The 19,773-nt window shown below is 38.1% G+C and overlaps 1 protein-coding gene across 2 annotated transcripts in view; it reads right to left on the bottom strand.

The window, feature by feature from the left end:
• GK (glycerol kinase) overlaps positions 1-19,451 on the bottom strand; it is a 35,224-nt gene extending 15,773 nt beyond the window's left edge. For both annotated transcript variants that reach the window (XM_050333317.1, XM_050333318.1), the window contains exons 1-12: positions 19,280-19,451; positions 11,287-11,360; positions 10,542-10,648; positions 9,875-9,952; positions 8,860-8,939; positions 7,742-7,879; positions 7,195-7,304; positions 6,537-6,603; positions 4,033-4,068; positions 3,324-3,391; positions 1,793-1,835; positions 1,026-1,106 (exon numbers count right to left, since the gene is read on the bottom strand). In XM_050333317.1, the coding sequence (XP_050189274.1) occupies positions 1,026-1,106; positions 1,793-1,835; positions 3,324-3,391; positions 4,033-4,068; positions 6,537-6,603; positions 7,195-7,304; positions 7,742-7,879; positions 8,860-8,939; positions 9,875-9,952; positions 10,542-10,648; positions 11,287-11,360; positions 19,280-19,357 (960 nt within the window). In that variant the 5' untranslated portion in view covers positions 19,358-19,451. The remainder of the gene's footprint in view (positions 1-1,025; positions 1,107-1,792; positions 1,836-3,323; positions 3,392-4,032; positions 4,069-6,536; positions 6,604-7,194; positions 7,305-7,741; positions 7,880-8,859; positions 8,940-9,874; positions 9,953-10,541; positions 10,649-11,286; positions 11,361-19,279) is intronic.
• Positions 19,452-19,773: the final 322 nt, after the last annotated feature.

Raw genomic sequence — 19,773 nt, 5'->3', positions numbered from 1 at the left:
AAGACAGTTCCACTTCTTGATTCAAGAACACAGCTTAAAAAATAAAACAAACCTCTCACATACCCACACAAAATAAAAACTCCCAAGCTTGACAGAACATGGCAAATGCAAGATTCATTTTCCTCAGGGAAGGAAATGAACACAGCCTCCCACATCCTAGTAAAGCATTATAAGCCACAAACTATTCTCCCAATGAAAAAAATTCTGTGTGTTGTCTTTGTTTCACATGGAAATCATAGGGTCTCTGCAAAAGCTCAATATCAGCAGAGAATCCAGTATACATGTTTTGAGAATAACTATTGGATTATAATAGTTAGCCCACTTAACAGCACAGGTGGAAGAGTAATTATTTTGCTGTTCCCAGTAAAGCTTTGGTGTCAAACAGGTGCTCAGCTGATCTGTGCTTTAGAAGCAGAGCTTTAAAACAATGAACCCTGAAGTTTAAGTAAAAATACAATTTTCTACAGAATTTGGAAGCCCTCAGACTTGTGCGGAGAACCAAGGAACTAAATTCTTTAAGTAGGCACCTAAATCTAAGTAGGTAAAAAAAAGCAAAATTGTTAAAGGACTTTTTTCCCAGAAATTTGATTCAGATTTTTAAAGGTAGAAGTAAAATCCATTACAATGAAATAAAAAACATTTAGCTATGACTTTTATTATGAGAGGATAACTGAAACACTAGTACTTTCCCTCCCTCTTGTCTTAAACCCAATTTAGTATAGAAGTCTTTCTGTTTTATTTATTTATAACATTTATGAAGGATTTGAAAGACTGAATAACAAAAAAAAAGTTTTCACCATCTTGCCCTGAAAACATAAATGATGCAATGAAGAAATATTTTATTAGATTACATGATATGGATTGGAGATAGGATAACCAAAGCCACACATATGCCTTGAGGCACACAAGCCAAAACACAGAGCTATTTTCATTTCTGCACAGCTCAAGATAACATAAAAATACCAGATAACAGAAGTAAACAAGAACATGTATCACTACAAAAAGGAAGAAACTACTGAACTTACCTCTAGTGCATAACAAACAGGTTTGTCTCTGCCCAGTTTGTAAGCTATTGTGGTTAGAAGACCATGCTCAGAAAACACAGACTAAATGAGGAAATGGAAAAGAAAAGGTAAAGCATGAACAGAGGCAGGAAATATTTAAATTAAAACATTCAAATTGTAATAAACAAGGAACCAAACCTTAAAATGAAATATGGGAAGTTTAAACAAAGTACATTATCAGTCACTCTAAATAAACACCTGTCACAGAACCCTCAGATTGCTGGTGCTAATTCTCCTTTCCACAAGCTGCCACACATCTTTCCAACCTCCTTATAGCAAAGAATTGGGGGTCTTTGGAGGGAGATGGAAATGAGAAGGAAGCCAAAGCTTTGAGTTATTTATTCAATTCCAACTACAAAGAAATAATGAGAGAAAAATAAAGAGAAGAAATAAAATAGCCAAGAGAAAAAAGCAGGCCTGTGATTAAGTAACACAACACTTAAACCTCCCTATGTGATGTTAAGAAACATGTACAAGAAAAGAGTAAGAAACTTTCCATGAAAAGTTCTGTTTGGACACTTAAGGAGCTAGGAAATGGAGTCTTTCTGTAACACCTTCAACAAACTATTACTTTCTTTTCTTTCAGATTTCAGTCTGTGCTTTTCCTTATGTCTGGCAACATAATTGTTGTTAGTAAGTCTAAGAAAGGCTAACATAGAGTTGTATTTGAGAACTTAAATAAAGATTGTAAAAAATTAAAATGGAACAACTAAAAAAATGCAACTGACCTTCTGACCTGTATTGCACAGTAAGAAACAGCCTGTTCCGTACCTAGCATGAAAGCAAAGTAAAGTTAGAACAAAATGTTTAAAGGATAACCTGTTACTGTAACTCATCAATCCATGAGTCCCCTGTGGAGAATCAAGACACCACATTTTGACCCTTGAAGGTTATTTTAGCATTAACTTATGATAAAACCATCCTCAAAAAGGTTGATTTAAATGCAGCCTGAAGCTGAAAAATCTTGTCATGTTCCTCTCTTTCTGGCTATTTCTTGTATAATACTTCATCAGGGAGCAGATACGGCTATGAAAACTAAATGTGAATTCCTCTTTAGGGCAGTGTTTACCTACTTCAATTTAAGCTGATTATGAAAGCTACTTTATAAAATAAATATTTCACAATATTAAAGAGGAAATTTTAAGAAACATTGCCCCGTCATAAAGAAAAGGGTTTTCTTTAAATATATTCTATTCAAAAACTTTTAAAAATGGTATGTTTCTTATTTGAAGACCACATCACATATCTGTGTGCATATAGACACATGCAAATGGACACAGTTTAATAAAAGGAGTATAAAATACTGCAATCCACTCTAATTTATTCTGAGAAATTATGAGTTCCCTACCTTTCTAAACCCCTGAAAATTAATAGCTTAAAACACTACTGAGATAGTCTTCAGTTATACGTGGAGTGAAAAAGAGTAAAGCAATAACAGAAATAAGTTAAAAATTCTTACATTTACCTTTTAGTTTAGTGCTATTCACTTTTTTTTCAAAAGGTCTCTTGTGTTACAAAAACATTTATTATAAAAATACTTTGTGATAACATAACTTAGAACTATGTTTTTTTACTAAAACACAAGGCCACTAACCATTTAATTTGTGCATACATATAAAATAAAAAGTGGAGGTCAATTAGCCACAAGTATAGATGAACGTGTAATTATACCTGTGAAAGTGCATGTACCTACATGCTCAATAAAGTATGTGGTTGTAAATGGAACCGTAAGTCATTTAAACAGAGAGCTTTTCCTCAAATGAGTGTTTAATTACACCAGTTGCCTGATTTAACTGATCGGTTATTTTAAACAGGGTACACGAAGAGGCTGAGAAATAGGAAAAAAACAAATGCAATATTCTCCATGCTGGGCTAGACAGGGAAGCAAAACTAAGTACTGCAACTGAAATGAACGTCTCCCATCTAGCAATGCTGTGCCGTTCAGGTTTATGCAATTTAACTCACAGGCCTCTATTCATTTAACTTGAGGTCACAATTTAAATGATACCTGCAACTGTTTTAATCTCTCTTTTGGAAAATTTTAAAATGAAAAACCTCCTATCACACAGGGATGTTTTTCTCACAGTGGTTGTGTTCCAAATCATACCTCACAAGCCATGTAACTTCATGGTTTACTTTGTAAGTCAGTACAGTCAAAAAGTAGATCTGCTAACTACAAAAGAATCTGGCAGTGAGCTTGAAAAATAACATAATACTAAATTCAAAACAGAGCAGTGTTTCACTTTAATAATAACTTACGTATTTTTTGCTTGCCCATCTTGAAAACACATCTGCCCAACAAGAGCAGCAGACTGGTCACCCAAGCACTGAAAGTGAGAGATATTTTCTTTTAGCAAATGTCTGCACATGAATTATGTGCATGAAAAAGGACCATGAACAGATATATTTCACTGTAACTTGAATCTATTTGTACAACTGAAAGTGGTAACTGAAAGTGAGGAAAAACGTATTGAGATAAGCTGTGGTTTTTATTACTCTTCCTTTTGTAAGAACTAAAAATGAAATGTGTTGTGCTACCTATGGTGAACAATTTAAAGAAATAAAATAAAATAAAATTTACTATCATTATATATGTTGTATATTAAAAGGCTGAGAATCTGTCAAGCATTTCTGGACTACATATATACAGAACTTCTTTTATACATATGAAGCAGAGCTTGCTTCTATTTTGTAATGTTACTCCTTTACTTAGAGATCCTAAGTTTCCAACAGCACTACACACACACATTAAAGCTGTCAGCTGTATTTCCACAGCCAGGCCTTAATAATGATGAATCAAGCCAATCAATAATTCATCTTCCAAATTTTACTTCATGTTTAACCTGAAGTAAAAACCCCCAGCTTAATTCATAGCAGAACTCACTCATCTTAAAGCTTTTGTCCTGTGAAGCTTTGTTCATGCAGTGTCAGGTTGTCATGCTAGAATCTGAGTAAAAGTAGGACTTACCCCAGAAATTGGTACTCCTGTCAAAGCTCCAGATTTCTGTTTTGAGAAAAGAGAAAAAAAGCTGTGAGTTAGCTTTCCATGACTATAATTGAAGGCAAAATAAAAGAAGCTAAATTTCTAATGCTCAAAGGAAAACAACCATTCGGTTCAGGTGTACACTCAAATTCAGCTTAATGCAGCTCATGTCTACAACACTAAGAAACAGAGAGCAGGGAATTTTAGAGATATACTTTATGTCACCTCAAAAGGTCTTACCATACTATACAGAAAATTAGGTTCAGTGTAATCTATGCAGTAAATGCCAAGTGTAAAATGCAAAAGTGCAAAATGGTAAAGTGACTAGAAAAAATCGTGACTGTGGTGACACTCTAAGTGAAGAGAGATGATTTTACAACACAGCATTTTGAGCCTCATACAGACTTTCTTCCAAATACTACCACAGAGTTTTTCAGTTACATTTCTGATACAGAATCATTAAGTCATTTACGTTGGAGAGACCTCTAAGATCATCAAGTCCAGCTGTTAACACAGCTCTGACAATTCCATCACTAGAGCATGTCCCTAAGGGCCACATCAACACGTCTTTTAAGTACCTCCAGGCCAGGTGTGGTGACTCCACCACCTCCCTGGGCAGCCTGTTCCAATGCTTGACAACCACTGCTGTGAAGGCTCTTGTCTTATCACTTGTTGCTTGAAAGAAGAGACTGACCCTTTCCTTACCACAAGCTCCTTTCAGGTAGTTTTAGAGAGCGGTAATGTCTCGCCTGAGTCTGCTTTTCTCCAGACTGAACATCCCCAGCTCCCTCAGCTGCTCCTCATAGCACTTTTGTTCCAGACCCTTCACCAGCTCCATTGCCTTTCTCTGGACAAGCTCCAGCATCTCAAATGTCTTTCTTGCAGCAGGAGCCCAAAACTGATTGTGGGATTTGAGGTGCAGCCTCACCAGAGCTGAGTACAGGGGGATGATCTCTTCCTTGGTGTTGCTGGCCACACTATTGCCGACACAAGCCATGATGCCATTGGCCTCATTATCCACCCTGGCACATGCTGGCTCATGTTCAGTCGCTGTCAAACAGCACCCTCAGGTCCTTTTTCCTCCGGGCAGCTTTCCAGCCACTCTTCCCCCAGCCTGTAGTGCTGCCTGGGGTTGTTGTGACCCAAGTGCAGGATACAGCACTTGGCCTTGTTGAACCTCACACAATTGGCCTTGGCCCATCAATCCAGCCCGTTTAGATCCCTCTGCACAGCCTTCCTACCCTCCAGTAGATCAACACTTCCACTCAACTCAGTGTCATCTGCAAACTTAGTAAGGGGATCCTGAGAATTTTATTTAATTATTTAACTATTCCCTGACAATTTTAACTTCTTTCTTTAAATTGTTTCTTTATGCGACAATAAAAATGCATTTTCAGTAAAGCCATGCAAGTGTATTTCCAAACTGAATATCTTTTTCTTTAATTCTCATTTTAACTAAATGGATTTATGGTAACTGCATTTATAAATTCACTAAAAAACTCTACATGAATCTGATGTTTAACTATAATAGAATTAATATTTTTAGACAGAATGGCCTTATTTTCTCATTTATAAAATGATATAGCCACCATCTATTAGCCAGTAGCTCTATTTTTTATTTCACTATGAAAAGAAATATTCAACAGTCTGCAAATTAAGACAAACACTTACATTGAGATCACATTTTAGAAATAATTTTGGCATGAACTTTAATTGTAATATCTCAGATTTGGAAATACATGGCAAATTTATTGGTCTAGAATGTGCACTTTCACTAATCCTTAAACCAATGGAAATGCACAGCATCTGAGCAGAATGGGTGAGATATAGGTGGTCAGCCTAATGGAAGCCTCTACTCACCAGGCTAGGACAGATTTTCTACAGCCAGCAAAAGGAAGAAAAAGAAAAAAAAATGGAAGGAAAGGGGAAGAGAAACAGAAGTTCACATTTAAAGTGACGAGCAATTCTGTTGTAGTGGTCAGGTAGTATCTTTTTCCATTTACCTCACTCATTCAGCTTAATACAATTTATTCCCATCCGACTTTCACATAAATAAGTCAGCAATGACTTCTAATAACACTTCTATTAACACATTAGCAAAAATATTTACATTTCAGGGAAGTTAGAGTTATATTTGAAATAAAAATCCCATAACTTATCTTAATTACAAAATGCCTCTATGTTCCTAATTAAAAATAGTACAATCTACCAGGAAAAAGAATGCAAAATCAAATGTACAGTTTATCCAGTTTTGAATCTAATAAATTAGATGCCACTGTATCAGAAGAGTTGGTGCTGCATCAAAGTAAACAGATTTTCAACTTCATATAATATTATACAACAGTAGATAACAACATACTAATCAGAAATCAAACAATAGGGGGTCTAGAAAAGAACATTAGTCTTAATCTATAGAAATTCTATCAAATCCATATTGATACAGTTATATTTTTACAAGATTAACTTTACACAAATACTAGAAAACATACCATCAGGCCATATATCTCAGAGGAGCTTCGTACTTTTGGAAGTATTTCCTCAGGAATTTCAAAGAACCTGAACACAATACAAAATAATGTATATATATGGTCAGTGCTAAATCCGAAAGCATCTTGCTTTTGTTTTCTTAAATAAGTTTAAGCTAGAAATAAAAAAACCCCAAACCCATGAAAGGAACCTTGATTTCTAGGGTTTAATCCATAGTTATGTGTTTTTCCACTTGTTAGGGTACATGACATTGATTTGTGGAGTGAACCAGCATATATTTCCATATTTTGAAGACATATGCAACTCTTTCATGTGGGAAGTCATTTCCCTTCCAACAATATCTTTATAGTACTGTTGGTAATAAAGATAAATTTAAAATAGAGACATTATCACTGTAACTGCCTCACAAATTTGATTAAGTAATAAACTATTAAATGCCATCGTTTACATGAACCAGTCCTCCACCTGCAGAAAGATTCTGCTACTTTTAGTTAATCCAGACCATTGTAAAATGGACATCTGGAGAACAATGAATCTTAGTCACTAATGTCAACAGTAAATACAAAAGTAACTGCTGATCTTAGTCTACATAAGAGATTCTTATTATTAAATGAGTTAGAAACTATCTAAATAACAGTATTACTGAAAAAATGAGCTTACTGGCAGAGGTCAGGATCCCAGTCCAAGGAATGAATGTTGAACAACATCGTTCTACTGGCATTGGTTACATCTGTACAGTGAATGCCTCCATTCTTTCCACCTGTCAAACTCTGAAAAAAAAATAACACTATTTGTCAAGGAAAGATATAGGCTTCCTTGAACAAACTACAAAAAATTTTCTAAGTCACAAAGCTTTTAGCTTGGGACTGGAAACTCTGATATTTCTGCAACAACTGAAGAGGCAGACCTGATACAACTTCCTAGAGCCCAAGATTCTTCTGAAAACGTGATTAAAATTTTACAGCAACCTATAATGGTAAACTACATATAAGCATCTATAAAAAATATTGTGGTACAGGGACAGTAAAAGTTCACCTTGCAAAGAACTTTAATGGAATTTCTTCAGTGGGTTGAATTAACATCATAGTGTGATCCCAGTGTACCACTGTACTTTGTCACAGTACTGTATCACAATACTTTGCACTGGAATTTGTATGATATAGAACTTAGTTTTACAAAGAGTGATAATAAACTCACAAATACATACCCATATAAGCCATGAATCAATAGTCCCAAACATAGCTCTTCCATCATCAACTGCTTTCCTAATCTCTTCCACATTATCCAAAAGCCATCGAAGTTTCACTGCACTAAAATAAGTGCTAAGTGGAAGGCCAGTCTTAAACTGTAAAGTTAAAAAAAAAAATCATTTTAATGCCATGAAAGTATCTTTTCCATAAATACTGTAGTTATGTTTAAAAATGGTGATAATAGGTGAAAAAGCAAAGATAGAAAACTCAAGAGAAATTACACAAACTGTTATTTAGATAAGATACAACACACAAGTTCTGAGAACAACAAAACCAAATAACCAGTGCATTAATGGACAAAGATCAAAGCTGATCTAAATGCAGTTCAAAGATCATTTACGTGGAAAAAGTTGTTTGCAGAAGTCCTGTCTTATCTAAGACATCTCCATATGACTTGACAACAAGTCACAACAACAAAAATGAGCAGCACGACATGGGAAAGATGAAATTTGTATTCCACTAGAACTTCAAAATGAAGAAAATTTATACGCTTTTTGACATCCATTTCCTGCCTACAAGAAACTTAGAATATAAAAAATATATAATATTTATACAATCATTCAATGACAATATTAATCAAAGAGTTGTGACACCTTTTTAAGCATTTTTTGCAAATTGTTATATATATACTCATATATATAAAAATAAATTTCCTCTTTGCAAACTATCTTCCTAGTTATCAGATTGGCTGCAATTAATTTCAATATTAATGCATAAGATGAGAATGGATAATTAATTTCACATCAATAAATTATTTCCCAAACAGTTTTTTTATACATGATCTTAATTTTTGTGTGTGATGTTTACTTATCATTGGCTAGATAGCACATGATTAAGTTTCACTATTACTCCTTTAACTTCTCTAGTAAGATGTGTAAGGAGTGTTAATTACTTATTTTGAGGAACTGAAACATTTTCTAGTCTGAGATCAGTGTATTATCCACATTTTTTATTACTTTGGCAAGCTAAGAAGGGACTAGAAACTACAACTGACTTACTTTGTTGTGGGGAATTTTAAATCTATATATCCAAAACATCATATATTGTAGCAGCTAAACGTTCTGCAATATCTTACCTTAGAAAAGGATTTGTTTTTTCCTGGAATTCTTTTAAGAAGACGGTCAACTGTTGACTGGGTTCTCAGGTCAAGCCACACTAAAAACATGAATAAAATTAATCGATCAACGTATTTAATACACAAAAAGTGACATGTACAGGCTGCTTCTACAGAATTACAGCTCTTGCCAGTAAATTCCTGTCTATTTTTATCTTTTCATGTAGTTTAAAGAATATTGTATTGCCAATGTATATTAAATGCACTGTTGCAAAAATTAAAAATGGTTAGGTAAACTCCTTTGATTCAGAATAACAAACGATTTGAGAAATCAAACAGAATTTTCCACATGATAGGACATATACTTGATCAGAGTATAAGCAAATGACTAACACTACTTTGCAACAGATGACTGTGATTAAACTAAGAGGTTAAAAAACAAATAGCAGGTTGATTATTTACTATTCCTATATAAACTTTGAACTAAAGGACCACGTCAGTTATTAAGGTATTGCTAGTCTTAAGATAAAGTTGTTAACTATACATATTTGAATATAGAAGAGTTCTGTTTTTTCAGTGATACCACTTTAAACTCTATCTGGCACTTGACATGGCCTAAAACAGCAGTTCTAGACAATTACTATTTTTCAGCTGGCAAAATCTGATCAATAGTACTCTTTAAACCCACTTACCATGATTTTCCTTTAAAGTTAAATCAATAGCATTCTGAAAATTTCAAAGGAAGTGACTGGGCACAAGTCAGAACTTCATTACATGCAAGGAACCAAAGAGCCCCTCAGGAACACTGGGGTTTTGAAAACCCATAAAGATATTTATTAAGTTAGAATTTTTATGGAATAGGGTTTTTTTAAATGCACTGGTATGTATACAAACACAGATCTTAGGGCACAGATCTCCAAAAAACCAAAGAAATTAGTAGACTAGGCCATGAGATCTGCACAGGAAACTGGGAAAGTATTTTTTCCACAACATGCTTGTATTATGATATTACATATTCAGAAAGGATAGTAGTTACCAATAGCATTATACAGAGGTTCTCCAGTTGTCTTGTCCCAAACCACTGTTGTTTCTCTTTGATTGGTGACTCCAATGGCTTCAGGACAAAATAGAAAGAAGTATCCTTCTCAGAAGGTTTGTTTTCCTCTTTTGGGGGGGTGAGGGAGGGAAAGGAGAGGTGGAGAGGAGGGAGGGACAGGTAAGGAGAAGAGGAAAGTAAATGGGAAATAAAAAGCTTACAACTTTTTAATGTTATAATCTAGAAATGTTTCTTCTAAAAACTCATCTTTCAACTTTTGCTGCTTAACCTATATGCTCTAAATCTCTCTCTTTTTTTGGTCACAAACTGAGACAGCAACAACACTGACAGCACTAGCAACACTGACAACACTGACAAAACTAGCTTTCCCTAATTAGTGCTAAATTAAATTTCAGAATTTCTTCATTTATCACTTGTCTGTGGTTTCACAAGGTTAGGTTAAGTCTACTTTGCAGATTCTGTATTGCCAATATACACAAGAGATTTATTTTCTTCTTATTCCTCAAAAAAATCTTTTTTAAACTCCAATGTAACATTTTATTTGAGGCTGCACATGCTGCCACCTTTCTATTTATTAACTTAAAAATTAGAGAATCTGAATTGTTCAACCATGAGTATGGTAAAGTCCTCAGTTACCCCTAAGTACCTTTTATGTTAGAGATGTTTATGTTCAGTTGTTTCAGTTTTTCACAGGTCTTCTCCACACATTCATAGACAGAGTTTAATATTTCCTTTGGATCTTGTTCCACCCATCTTTAACAAACAGTAGACACCAGTTAGCAAAAACTTACATAAAAAAAAGAAATTCTACTCTTGAAAAATAAGCTGAACATTTCGATACAATTATAACTACAAAAAATGTTTTAGGTATCTAGGAAAAGTATAAGAAATTTCAAACCCTTTTTAAACTGTAAGACGTATTTTCACAAAAAAGCACCTGCAGAAAACAAAGAATTTTGTTTTGTTTTATTCCATACGGGGGGCATTGGCAGCAAATGGTAGGTAAGTTAGGAACAAATAAACAAAAAAAAACCCCACCCAGAGAACAAACTAAGATATTTTTATGTATTGAACTGAAGACTATGATTAAACTGTAAAAATGAACAGCTTTACCACCTTAAATTAGATGCTAAGTCTCATATAAATTTTAGTTTTAAACTTTGAAATTTAGACATTAAACATGGTAATGAGTACATTAAGTATTTTTTAATGATTTGTAACTCAGGGCATATACTGAACACCCAGTGTGAGTTCTTTTATGCCATTTTTCCTACAACGGTGTCTTTTTTGGTAGATATTATGCTCTTAATAATTATTAATCAACTTGAGTTTTGATCACTCGATAAAAATATATAAGCTCTACACAAATAGAAAACAAAAGAAATTCATACCCTTCTTTAGGGAATTTTTGACTTATTTCCACTTGATGATGACTCAAGAGCTCTGCTGTTTTTGCATTAAAAACCTGCAAATAAATTACACAATGGAATTTTCTATGAACACAGAAGTTTAAACAACAATCAATTAACATTTATTTTTTTGAACAAATACAGTGCTGTGATAATGGATAGTAATTTTCTATCAGCAACCTCAATATCCATGTAACCTGGGTTCAGATACATGCATTTTTGTAATTAAGATAGGCAAAGAGTATTTTGGTAAACTTTGCTGTTAGTCTGGCAATTATAACTGTTTTTTTTATTGATGGATTGGGAAAGAACCACATTTTTTCTTGTGGTGGTTGTAGAAATTAAACTAATGATGCATTTTAGAATATCTCCCAGTAAAATACCCCCTGTTGTTGGTAATAATATTTCTTTAGTTCCTGCTGTGATACTCTAATGCCAGAGCTATGTGTTTTCTTGGGTTAGCTCACTTTTAAGAAGAGTGAGAATCTGTGAGAAATCACAGGAGGGATCAAACTGTGAAGAGAGAAAAAGCACCGAGGCAGAACCCAGTTTGTCTCAAAAAAAATCTACAAGTACAGAGCTCGTGAACAACCCGATAAGAAAAGAATGCCACTGCAGCAACAGAATATATTAAAAAAGAGAAGAACGTGCAGAAAAGTAACTTAAATTTGGATATACTGCAACAAAACCAGCAGAGTGGAGAATCATGAGAACGATATTAACAGGTGTTGTTACGGAATCACAAGTTAGAGGTTCTGCCTTGCAGTAGAAGGTCAGGTGGAAAGCTCAACAATCTTCATTAACCATCAGTGGCCTATTTCCAAAAGGAATCTCTGCAGTGGCCAAACTAAGATGACACCTGGTAAAACATCCAACTCAACTGTACAATAAGTAAACCAGAGTAACTGAGAGGGCAATGACATTCCTGTGTAAATGGCTCTTTCTCACGAGGACCATGCAGAACTTTTTGCTTGAAGAATGTTCAGGGATCTGGAAAGTAAAATCTAACAGGTTCAGGTAAACTGCAGAACATGTCAGAAGGACATCATCCTAATTTTTATGACACACAGAGGTGAGACAGGCTTAGAAACCACTCATATGCTAAAGAAACAAAATTCAGTTATATCCATCCGCCCTCTAGGATACAACTTAATCTTTTCTGGACTTCCTTGTTAATGTTCCCTTCTCATTCCACAAATTTTAGGAATTTCTCTTAAAGCTTTTAATCCATAAGCTCTTGATTACATTTAGACAGTACACTTTATTCTGAAACTATTAGAACAATTCTGACAAAAAGGAGATGAAGTTCTGATTCTTCAGTTTCTTTGGAACATTGAAGTGTATCTTCAGAGTAAAACTCAGACGTTTAGAAAACATTCTACTTACATAGCAGAATCACAGAATAATTCAGGGCGAAAGGGATCTCAAGGGATCTGTAGTACAACCTCCTGCTCAAAGCAGATTAGACCAGGTTGCTCTGATGATGAAAACAGCACAACCTCTGGAAAATGCTGAAAGCTAATTTTCACTCTCCACTGCCCAGAAGAGAAGTCTTAAAAAGGTACATGATTGTTCTTTTCTCCTACCAATTGGAAAGATTACTTAGAAAGAGAACCACTGTATTTTTTTTGCTATATTTACTTATCTATGTTTCATCTACCAGCTCAGGCTTGACATGAAGCTATCAAAAAAAAAAAGGGAAAGCTCTGTCAGTACTACACTTTTGTAAGGAACTTGCAAAAGGGGATATGGGTCTTAAAATGCTACACAACATATCTAATAGGAGAGGTTAAGTTTTGCATGTGCACAGTAAGATGTTTTTACTTGAAATTGCCTTTCTATGAAAAGCATATTCACATTGATTAAGTTTTAGAATAAAGAAAGACAGAGGACTTTCTACTGAACCTGTATCTGACCTACTAATGTTAAATATCATTCACTAATCATTCACTATTAATCATTCAGTATTCCTTGAAAAAGAAGGCACTGCAAGGGATTCCTACTGGAACATAGAATCAATTAGAAAAAGTCATTGAGTGAATCGGGAGTGTGAGACACACAGACACAGCAGTAAGTTGTGACAGCAATAAATTCTCAACAGAAACAATAACACTATAAATGCACAGATTTTTTCATGCCCATAGAGAAGAACTAGGTAAACACACTTTCCTAATACATTACAAACAAATCCACAACCTTCTGACATTCTCAACAAAAGCAGCAGACACTCCCTCAGGATAAGAGATTAAAAGGTTTTGCTTGGAACAATCCATGCTCAAGGCCAGGTTGGATGGGGCCCTGAGCAACCTGGTCTAGTGGAAGCTGTTCCTGCCCATGGTGTGGGGTGGAATTAGGTGATCTTTAAGGTTCCTTTTGACCCAAATCATTCTGTGATTCTACAATTCTACACTGATAAACACAATTCTGGTACGTGAAAAGATGTCAAATATGAGTCACTAAATTTAAACCTACAAGATGATAAATAAAGTAGGGAATAAATATAGCAAATGGGACCTCACAGTCTTTCTTGCCCACTCCCTCCAAAAACCCACAACTGTTGTAAAAAAAAGAAATCGCCTATATAGTCCCTGTTTTTCTCTGGCTGGTGAGAAAGAGAAGTAAGTGATAGTAAATATGATATTATGTGCAGCTTTGGTCACCATATGTAAGAAAGATATTAAGCTTGTTAGAGTGTCCAAAGAAGGGCAACAAAGATGGTGAAGGGCCTTGAGGGAAGCTGCACCAGGAGCAGATGAGGTCCCTTGGTCAGTTCAGCCTGGAGGAGACTGAGGGGAGACCTCATTGCAGTTACAACTTCCTCATGAGGGGAAGAGGAGAGGCAGGCACTGATCTCTTCTCTGTGGTGACTAGTGACAGGACCCGAGGGAATGGCCTGAAGTGGTATCAGGGGAGGTTTAGGTTGGATGTCAAGAAAAAGGTTCTTCACCCAGAGGGTGTTTGGGAACTGGAACAGGTTCCCCAAGCCTGACAGAGTTCAAGAAGCATTTGGATAATATTCTCAGGCCCATGGTGTGACTCTTGGGGATGATCCTGGGCAGGGTTAGTGGTTGGACTCCATGATTCTTGTCCCTTCCAACTCAGCATATTCTGTGACTCTGTGAATAATTCAGATAAGGTCAATATATTCCTCTTGGAATAGGTTTGAAGTGTATTTCTGTAATTTTTTGGGAGCAGAGGCTTTCATTCCTTTCATATTGATTAAAAACTGGTTCAAGTTTATGATATTGATCTCTTGCTTTCCATAGGGTGGGGGAAAAAGTTTTGTCCTTATCAGCAGTAGTCACGAAAGAATTGTCTATGCTATTTGGACACATAGAGCTGTCTTGAACAGAGATGAAAGTCACGAGATATGTGTTAAATTATCTGTGAGAGATTAAAGAAAAGGCATAAATAACACCCTGCCTCTACTCCCAGCAAAGAATTAGAGCTTGAGCCTTGAGTCTCAAGACTGGAGAGAAGAAAGACCTACTTAGCCATGCTGTATGTGAGCAAGCAGACAAGCACAAGGGCTGATCACTTAATTCAAGCTCTTTATAGGATCTTTAATATAATACATCACATGAAGGGGTGCAGTTACTCATATTACGCATTATTCTGTATTACATTCAGTTTTTATTATCTTAGTGGAAAAGAATTAGTATCAATCCACTGTAACAATTGTCAAAGAATGAAAAGAAATATGAGGCTCACAGAAGTGATGCAAGAAGCTGCTCACCTGAAAAGACAATAGGGAAAACAGATTTTAGAAGTAACTTTCTATGACTGCTCAAGCTTTGTATCCTAACTCTGCCTGCAGAAAAGCTATTTTTGTTAGTCTGTACTGTATCCTCAAGAGTTTCTATCAAGCTGGAACAGCCATGGCTTTGCAGGCAAACAAGCTCAGAACTGGAGTTTTCTGCAAATGCATTGAAATCAACCCAGCTGGGGTAAGGATGACAGACAAACAATAATTCTCTCTTTAGCATTTAACCAGGAATGCACACAGTCAGAACTTATGAATAAGTACAGTTTAAGGAGTCTCCTAGAAATTATCTTTCTTGGAAGACTCCTGATGAACAGACATCCCTCTCCCATCTAGGCTATGCTTATTATTATGGGATTAAAGAGCAAAACTGCACTGCATTTTAAGTGATAGGAGCTAGGGAAAAAATGTATTTGCAATATTTTTAACCTTTCTTGGCTAGCTATGCAATCAAGTTTTGCTTTTTTCCTGAAAGGTCATGTTACTTTAGTAGAGAGGTGAAACAGATTCCCATCTGAAGGGTAAGCTCAGTGGGTACTAATCTCTTCCTTACCTAAAATCAGTTTGTGTTTATTGAAAGAATGCTTGCAGTGTGATATAACTTTATTTGAATGTTTCTTCTGGAGATGAAGTGAAGGAAGAAAGAAATATTTCACAGACATGAGAAAAAAAAAAATCTGTGTCTGCCTGACAAACCTAGAACTTAGTACTGTATAGGCACTTCACTGTGTATTTCAATTCTTGCTGTTCCTGGACTGTATCCAGCAAATACCTTTCAAGAGATCAAACAGTGGTTCAGATCACTATTATCTCCTGAGCCTTAGACTTTTGCAAAAGAAGTTATAGCGGATTTTTATGTGATTCATGAATAACGTAAAATGGAACATGAGAAATGCAAATATTTAATGAAAACATTTGCAAAAACATCTTGGCCAGAATTTAGTCATCTGTGTACACTTGTTTAGCCAACTCAATTTATTTTCCTGCTTCATATGATTAAGACAGTGAGCCTTAAGTAATTGCACTGGTAGTTGAAGCACTACATTCTGCCTGGTAACTCTGTTATCCAAGTTCAACCCAACTTAACAGAACAGTTGCAAGCTTTAGTTACATAGTTACTTTTGCAAAAGTAGATAATCAAAGTAGAGATAAAAAGGAGGGTTCCTGGAGGTAAAGCTAACACATAAATTAAAACTGCACGCACGCTTTGTGTTAGAAGCAAAGATAAATACACAGGGACAGTAACAGAAATGCACCTGAGTTCTGGTGCTTCTTTATCACCTGTGCTCACACAGACTCCTCATTCATGCAAGAGACTGAAAACTTGTGTCCCTACACAGGATAATTTGTTCTGAAACTAATCTAACTCATCTAGGTCATCTAAATCAACTCACTGCTCACTAAACTTAAGACCAGGTTGTTTGGGGCTTTTCTAGTCAGGTGTTGAGTATCTGCAAGGCTGGAAATTCCACAGACTTTCTGGTCTCTTATAGTGAAGCATGTCTTCTTTACATCTACTTGAAACTTTATTTGCTGCAACTTGTGTTTGTTGCCTGCTGTCTTTTTCTGTGCGTGTCTGAGAAAAGCCTGGCTCTGTGTTCTCTACAAGCTGTGGTTAGAGAGCTGCAGACAATTCCCTAGCCTCTCGTGTGAAGAAAGCTGCAGCACAGTGATCATGTTAGTGACCCTCTGCCTGGATGAAATCCAGTTCTTCAAACCCTCTTGTTGTCTGCGGGGGTCCAACACCAGGCACGGTACCACACAGATGCACTTTTCTTACTGTGGTTAATCTGCACCACCACAAGGATGCACTGCTCACTTATATTCAACTTGCTGTCCAGTAGGAATCCATGTCCTTTTTCACCACGGAGCTCCTTAGCCTTCTGTGCCAAGTGCTAAACTTTGTTGAACTTTATGAAGATTCTGCCAGGCCCCTTCTCCAAATGGAATTCCAGTCCACTGGTTGCCTCCCTCTGAGAAGGCACTCGAACCCATTCCCACAGCTGTTGATACTGTGGGGTATCAGCCCTCACTGCTGACTGCTGTGGAACACCAGTGGTAAATCTGCCACCAGTAATTGTAAATTTAGACTCTGAACTGTTGACACTACTCTTTGGCCTCATAGGACCAGCCAGTTTTCCACCCAGAGTTCTTTAAGCTGGTCAAAATCATCTGTCTTCAACCTTAAAAAAACTAGATATACAAAGTAAACAACAAGTTGATTTTGGCTTGTGACTTGAAGACAAAAATTGTTGGAAGTATTATAGAAAAAAAACGTAGAGAGATAAGTGAGAAAGGCAAGCAAAACTACTAATGGTAAAAGATCGAGAGGCAATAAGAGAGCCAAGGAAACAACTTAGGCACAAACAACATTACATTACATTTTGGCTTAAAATATTTCAGAGTGAAGTCTCTCTTCTAATTGCAGCAGTGCCTTTCCAGCACAAAATTCTCCAGATACACTTGTTGTTATCTGCATGACCGACGTGGCCTGTAGCAGATCCCTGCACACTTTGCCCTCTTCTTTCCCTCTCCTCCACGTTCTGATTTAACTCAGTAATCACGTATCTGATTTTCTCTAATCCACGCAACTTCATTATCGTAATAGTACAGTCACACTGCCAAGTTTAAGACAATGCTGTATTTTGACATGAGTTGAGAGAAACTGAGAAAGATACAAGAAGAATTGAAGAGTGACAGTCACACTACACTTTTTGAAAAAATTAGGGAGTACCTGAGTCCTCAAACAGAGGAAACATACCTCATGTAGACAAAATCCCCCCTGACTGCATACAAGCCATCAATGAATGTGTCTAGTGTAAGAATTTCCTTGTAAGAGGAACTTTTAAAAAGCATGTGCAAATAAATTTAGAGTTTGTAGTGTCTCTTTTAGTTCTACTTGTGTTGTCCTCTCAGGATAAGAAAAAAGTTAACTTGCCATACACGTAAGAGCAGTCAGAATTTATCTTCACGTGTTACAGGGAACTTCTTTAGACTTTTTCCCAGAAGGGACTCCTGACTGGCATTCAGGACAGCCCGGTGGTGTCATTTGTCAGTTTGGAGTTTCTCTCCACCCCCAGATCTGTGTTTTGTCATTTGACAATCCCATGAAGGTCGTGATATTGAGTAATAACAGTAACACAGGTCAAGAAGGTATTCTAGTCTCCTGCTTCATGAAAGAACATTTCACCAAAAAAAAAAAAAAAAATTCAACTTCCAGATTAATCAATACTGTGCACATCTGACAACATTTTATATCTAGTCATTATCTCTATCCTTTTCATGGAGGAATTTATCAGTAATTTATCAGGATTCAAGTACGTCAAATTACCACTACTTACTGACTAAGGTACAGGACATTTGTAGAGATTTGCAAGCAGGAAGTTTATACAGCACATTTCATATATAATAGCATTAGTTACAGTCTATTGCATAATATACAAACAACTAGATCCTTCAAGTAAAGGGCTTATATATACTGTTAATATATTAATCGTTCCATCCTTAAACAAACTTCTCTTCCTCCAGCATTTAAACAAGTCGGTGTTTCACAAGCTGTGCAGGTTCAGCCACCTGAATACCTACAGTGCACAGGATGCACTGACATGAGAGCTGGAACCGCAGCAGTCACTCAGCAGGCCCGGGTAGGTTTTAGAAGGGATCACAGCGGAGTCATCGCATTGTTTGAACAGCAGCTAACCACAGTCCCTGCACTCGCACGGATCTACCTCTCTAGTGCCTGGGGACCACGTCCGTTTGATTCCGTTCAGGGCGAGACAACCGATAGTTAAAACCCGACAGATTTAAAACAGCAGAGATTTCAAGCGCAGCCTGCTCGGACCAGCGGGATTTCGCGGTCCCCTGGAGCAGCAGCAGCCAGAGACGCTGGTCCGGGGCTCGCCCCGGGACCGCTCCCGGCCGCGCTCCGCGGGATGGGCGCTGCTCCCGGCGGGAACGCGGCACAGGGACACCGGAGGGGACACGGTGGCTCGGGCAACCCCGGGCCACCGGCGGCACGGAGGTAGAAGCCGGGTCAGCGCAGCCCGGCCCTGCGGGCCCGCTCCCCCTGCCCTTCCCCAAGGGCACGGCCAAGGACCCCGCCGGGGCGGAGAGGGGGAAAGGCGAAGGAGCCTCGGGTCGCCCCTCAGGCCGTGTTGGGGAGTGTTGCCGCCTGCCTCCGGCGCCGCCCCGACCTCCCCGCGCTGTGCTCACCAGGAAGCGGCTGGAGCTGGTGCCCTGGTCGATGGCTCCCACCAGCGGCCCCAGCGCCGTGCGGTCTGTCGCGGCCATGAGCCCGCCCGGCCCCGCTCGGTGCCCGCTCTGCCGCCCGGGCCGGTCCCTCAGCGCAACGCCCGTAACGGCCGCGCCGGCGCCGCGCGGGCAGCTCGCGGCCGGCGGCGCGTGGCTGGCGGGTGAAGCCGGGGGCGGGGGCGGGGCGGGGGGCGCTGCCGCGCGCATTGTCGGCCCGCGGCCAATCAGCGCCCGGGGCGCGGCGGGGGCGGGGCGCGAGGGGCGGGGCCGGAGGCGCGCGAGGGGGTGTGTCACGTGACGCACGGCGCGCGTCACGCCCTCACCACCCTGCCCTGGGCCCGCCCCGGCGCCCCTCGGCGTGAAGGGGAGGCGGGAGGGAGGGGGCGGCTCCGGAGCGGGGACAGGGTGGCTCCCGGGGGATCCCGCCGAACCGGCTCCCGGGCACCCGCCTGGGG

Source organism: Myiozetetes cayanensis, unplaced genomic scaffold, assembly GCF_022539395.1.
Source record: "Myiozetetes cayanensis isolate MyiCay16 unplaced genomic scaffold, myiCay2020 scf5-8, whole genome shotgun sequence".
NCBI classification, from domain to species: Eukaryota; Metazoa; Chordata; class Aves; order Passeriformes; family Tyrannidae; genus Myiozetetes; species Myiozetetes cayanensis.
Note: the sequence above shows the minus strand (reverse complement) of the source record. Positions and strands in the feature narration are given on the sequence as shown.